The following is a 5,134-nucleotide window of genomic DNA, read 5'->3' as shown; positions in this document are numbered from 1 at the left end:
CTGGGATGGAGGATGGGGGATGAGGTTCCCTGCAGGCCCTGGGATGGAGGATGGGGGATGAGGTTCCCTGCAGGCCCTGGGATGGAGGATGGGGGTCCCTGCAGGCCCTGGGATGGGGAATGGGGGTCCCTGCAGATGGGACCCTCCTGGCCCCAGGATGGGGCAGAGGGCCGGCCCCCAGGTTTTACCTGTAGTTGTGGAACCAGTTGATGACAGTATTGGTCTTGAGATTGAGCTGGTAGGCCAGGAGCTCAATGGTCTGCTGGGAGGGGTAGGGCTCTAGCTGGTAGGCCTTCCTCAGCGCCTCCTTCTCCTCGGGGGCCAGCACCACGCGGGGCTTCTTGATCTGTAGGAGGCTCAGGTCCTGGGGCTGCAGGCAGGGGCTAGGGCACTCGGAGCGCGTGGCTGGAGACTCACTGTCGGAACCGGTGCTGATGAGGCCGTACCTGCGCTTCAGATAGGCTGGAACAGGGGAGGGGGGATGGCCTGAGAGGGGCTGCCTGGCCAGAGGCCTGGGGACGCCCCGTCCCAGAGGGAGGAAGGAGCCCCAGGGAAGTGTCAGACCCTTCCAGAGCGCCAAATCTGGGCCCAAACGCCCATCTCAGTTGCCCCTTTCTGCCTTTTCTTGTTTCTTAGTTTGTTCCCGGCCTTCCTGAGCCCACTGCTGAGAGACCTGCCCTGTCCACGCTGGTCCAGGCAGCTGGGGCTGCCTCAGAGGCCTGGTGCTCAGCACCTGAGCATGTGGAGAGGGCCGGGCAGGGCGCCTCCCTCACGCACACTGAGAAGGATGAACTCCGTGGTCCAGCCAGGACTGCTGCAGCTGGCCCCGTCAGCAGGTCCTTGGCCTGGAAATCACATGGGAGAAAACTGCCCGTCGTGCCCCTGCAGAACAGCTGGTGGATTTGAACTACCTGCCTTTGGGTTAGCAGCTCAGCTCCTGACCAGTTAGGCCACCAGAGCTCCCTTACACAAGAAATACTGGAAAAATGGGTGCTGCTCTGGCATTTTAGATCATCAGAAGTGCCACTGAATTCCAGAACAGCCTTTGGGAGGAAATGGAAAAATACCAGTTTAAATGAAGCCGCTACCTTAAGATGTCACCGAAACGTGAAATAAAGGTGCTCTGGAATTGAATAAACAAAGTCCCAGCATCTCATCTAACACCCACGGTGGTATCCTCAGGTAGGTACTACTGACACTTTCAAGAGAAAGGAGACTGAGGCACAGCAAGGGGCAGTAACTCTCTCAAGGTCACACAGCTGGGAAGCAGCAGGCCAAGTTGTCAGCTACAGAGTTGTCTTAGGACACAGCCCTGGCCCTGCTGCATGCTGCTCCTCAAGTCTTGACCATACCCTGGCCCTCGCCATCAACTGCCCTGGCACAGCTGCCAACTCCTCAGGCCCCGTGTCTGCTCTTCCAGCCAGACCCTGAGGCTTTTCTGGGGAACGCTGACCCCCCTGCCGTGGGCTGGGCACACAGCGTGCTTCATACGTCCTGTTTCACCAGTGCTGGGGCTCTGGACAACAGAAGGCCCTGCAACCCCCTGGCTCAAGCACATGAAAGGGAGAGCTGCCGCCTCTCGGTTCCTGTGGGCTTGTGCTGAGGGGCAAGGAGTGAGCCATGCAACAGAGCTCAGGCAGAGAAGAGGGACGAGGAGAGGCGGTCTGGGGGAGCTGGGAGCGGCAGACGCCTTTGGAGCAGCTGCGTGTGGGTGAAAGGAGGCTGAGGGAGACGGTGCTGAGATGTTCCCGGGACTGACAGTTGTCATGGTGACTCACTGAACTGGAACCAACTCACAGCTGACCCTCCAGCGGGTTTTCATGGGCAGTCAACTGAACTGGAGCGCACTTGGTGGGGGTCAAACGAGGTAGCTTTGGGGGTTTGGGTGGCTGGTTTTGTCCCCTTTTTGTGTTGTGTACCGTCAAATCAGATCCGACTGGCACAGGAGGAGACTGTCTCTCCTTCTCCAGAGGAGCATCTGGGGGATTCAAACCATGTGTCATTGGGATTGCAGCACAGTTTCTTACTACTAGGCCACCAGAGCTTCATACGGGGTAGCTTTGGTTTGTCTGCACAAATCCTTCCCACTAGGCCACCAAAGCTCCGAGCTTATGGAGAGCTGGTAGACACCGGCAATGGGCCTGAGTGGGTCAGGGACTGAGGGTGGCACAAGACAGGCCGGGGTCGGAACAGTTTTTATAGGGTCCCCACGAATCACACTCGACGGCACCCAACAACAGAAAACCTTGTTTTCAGTGTCAGCGTTCTGTGGGATGGCGGTTTCTTGTGGACTAATGTCAGGCTGACCACTGGGTTTACTGGTTTACTGACTGCGCGGGGAAGCCTGGAGCCCCGCCCCTGCCAGGCCTCACCTTTCTTTTCCAGCTTCTTCATGTCCCGCAGCTTCTCCACGTTGTGGGGGTCACTGAGCCACAGCTGCATGCGGACGAAGGGCTCCCGCCCCTTCAGGCTCAGCTTGTGCCAGGGTTTAGGCCGGGACAGCAGGTCAGACACGGAGCCCTGGGTCAGGCCCAAGATACTCTCCCCGAAGAGCCGCTGCCCTGGGGACAGGTGAGGAGGGCTGGTGAGCAGGGCTGGGGGCAGAGGCCGCCCAGGACAGGTTGGTGGACCTCCAACCTTTGTGCAGCTGAAGGGGGTCTTTGGGGGCCGGTCAGCCCACTACCAGAAAAAGCACATTTTCTATTTAGGGGGCCCTGGCCCTTGGGGGCCTGCCCTATTCTCACTGCAGCCAGGTGGCTCTGCCCCACAGAGCCCTCCACTGGCTTGCTGAGGCTCTAAGTATCTGTGGAAGGAGACTGCTTCCTCCTTCCCAAGAGGCTGGTGGATCTGAACTGCCAGCCTTTTGGTTACCAATCAGGTGTGTTAGGACCAGGGCTCACAGCCCACTCCTAGGGGAACCCAGAAATGGTTGTGAAGGGTCCTTGGGTCTGAATCTGTCTCTCCATATTAGCGGGTAAGCAGATTCTACGACAGTTTAGGATGTGCGTGGCCTTTGATTCAATCACTGGAATTTCTCCCACAGTTGAATGTGGCCAGCCAAGGGCACAAGGGGAGACGGGACGCACATCAGAAGGACAGGGGACTGAAAGCAGCCTGTGTGCCCAACGGCCGGCAGAGCTGTGACGTGTGCACGGCCTACAGTAACAGCGCAAGAAGGGTGGACCCATCCCACTAGGAGGGTGTCTGCACAAGCCAGCTAATTTTCAAAAGGGAAGGTGCAGCAGCCTTTGGGTGCATGGTCACTTACAGACCAGCCCGAAATGACACGTATGGCCGCAGAGTGGACCCTGACACACGGTGACCCTGCAGGACACACCTGGCCCTGAGTGGACCCTGACCCACGGTGACCCTGCAGGACACACAGGCCCTGAGTGGACCCTGACCCACGGTGACCCTGCAGGACACGCAGGCCCTGAGTGGACCTGACCCATGGTGACCCTACAGGACGGTATAGAAAGGCTCCCCTGGTTTTCCAAGGTGTCTTCACAATAGCAGACTATTGCACCTCTGAGCAGATAGGGGGTTTGAACTGCTGACCTTTTGGGTAAGCAACTGAGAGCTTAGCCACTGCTCTACCAGGTTCCTTTCCACTTATTAAGGAGAAAAAAACCGCTGTGAATGTATGTATATTTTTTGCATGTGTTTAGAAAGCATCAAAGCTAGTTAAAAACTGTGGAGTGAAAGTGAGAGATGGTGAGAGGATTTGTTTACTTCTGCTTTTAAACAATGAACGCGTGTCTTGTTTGTAATAGTATTTACAATAGTAAGAGTTCTAATGAGAAGTTGGGGTTGGCATGGCATCTGTTCTGAGGAGAGCCAGCCTGCATCTAAGTCTCCAGAGAGGGCAGGAATCTCTGCTCCATTAAGGGTTACACTGCACTGTGACCAGGACTCTCCAGCCGGGAGCCTCATGTTAAGAATTCTCTCAGACCTGTGTCCAACCTGTGTCCAGGCCAGATTCACACCTCACTGAGGGTCCCAGAGGCTGGGCGCCGGGACTCTGAGTCCTCTCCAGACTCCTTCTCAAGGTGACCAGGAGACAGCGCGGTGGGAGGTGGCACGCTGACGGCCCGGTCCATACCTAGGTTGTTGTCTGTGAGGACTTCCTTGACCCTCTTGGTGATGGAGTACGTGTCCAGCTCTGGGGACATGGCCACGATCTCTTGGATGCCGCCCACAGCCTGGCCATACACCTTTCCTGAGCGGCCCTCTGGCTGCTGGTTCTCCTTGCAGCTCTCCAGCGATTGGCTCAAGGGCTCCTGGGAGCTCTTCTCGGGCTCCGTGGGGCTAGGGGGTGGGGAGGGCGAGGACCTCGGCTCGAGGGGACTGGCTGTGGACACAGAGAAAGAAGGTGGTTCGATAGGGACACACACAGAACAGGTGTGCAGGTGTGTCTGAAAGCACCACAGCGGACAGTGCAGCCCCCTGCAGGGTGGCAGGACCTGAGCTCTGGGGGCTCCCAGGACCTCCTAGTCACACAGGATCAGAGACAGGAACCACGTGTGGAAGGCTGGCTCTGGACCTCTGAAGAACCGCTCCACCCTCACGGCGGCCACCATGCATGGAAAGACTTGGCAACCGATGGTTACCATGTGCCCGGTGATGCTTTATGCCCATGATTTCAGATGACCTTCCTACCACCCTCATACCATCCCAAATCAGATAAGGAAACAGAGGCTCAGCAATGACAGGCACTGCATCTACTGCTACATACTAGCAAGGGGCAAAACCAGGCCTTAAACTCAGGTTTGCTTATGTCAACCCTGTTCTCTTATCCACAGGCCCTGGACAAAGGGAGACAGAGTTCTGCATGCTTTGCAGAGGTCTGGGGTGAAAGAAGGCTGACCAGGACCCCGATGATCTCGGAGAGGTGCTGGGTCAAAGCACAGCTGCTAGCAGTGTAGTCTCAGCATCACAGCACCTTGTAGGAAAGGCTCTGCTCCCCTGGAAAGAGACTGAAGGTCTGCTGGGGCACAGCTGCTTCTGGTCCTTCCTGCCCCAGCCTGCACTGACGCCTCAGCTGACGATTCACTGTATCAACCACTGCTAACAAACTATCAGAAAGAGCTGACGATTCACTGTATCAACCACTGCTAACAAACTATCAGAAAGA

At 57.0% G+C, this 5,134-nt stretch overlaps 1 protein-coding gene across 1 annotated transcript in view; it reads right to left on the bottom strand.

Moving 5' to 3' along the window:
- Window positions 1–5,134, bottom strand: part of CUX2 (cut-like homeobox 2) — a 128,225-nt gene that overhangs the window by 7,467 nt on the left and 115,624 nt on the right. The window contains exons 23-25 of the mRNA XM_006894721.1: window positions 4,103–4,351; window positions 2,373–2,561; window positions 189–462 (exon numbers count right to left, since the gene is read on the bottom strand). Coding sequence (XP_006894783.1) covers window positions 189–462; window positions 2,373–2,561; window positions 4,103–4,351 — 712 coding nt within the window. The remainder of the gene's footprint in view (window positions 1–188; window positions 463–2,372; window positions 2,562–4,102; window positions 4,352–5,134) is intronic.

The sequence above is a fragment of the Elephantulus edwardii genome, unplaced genomic scaffold (assembly GCF_000299155.1).
Source record: "Elephantulus edwardii isolate Elephantulus edwardi_28Jun2011 unplaced genomic scaffold, EleEdw1.0 scaffold00148, whole genome shotgun sequence".
Classification (NCBI taxonomy): Eukaryota; Metazoa; Chordata; class Mammalia; order Macroscelidea; family Macroscelididae; genus Elephantulus; species Elephantulus edwardii.
Note: the sequence above shows the minus strand (reverse complement) of the source record. Positions and strands in the feature narration are given on the sequence as shown.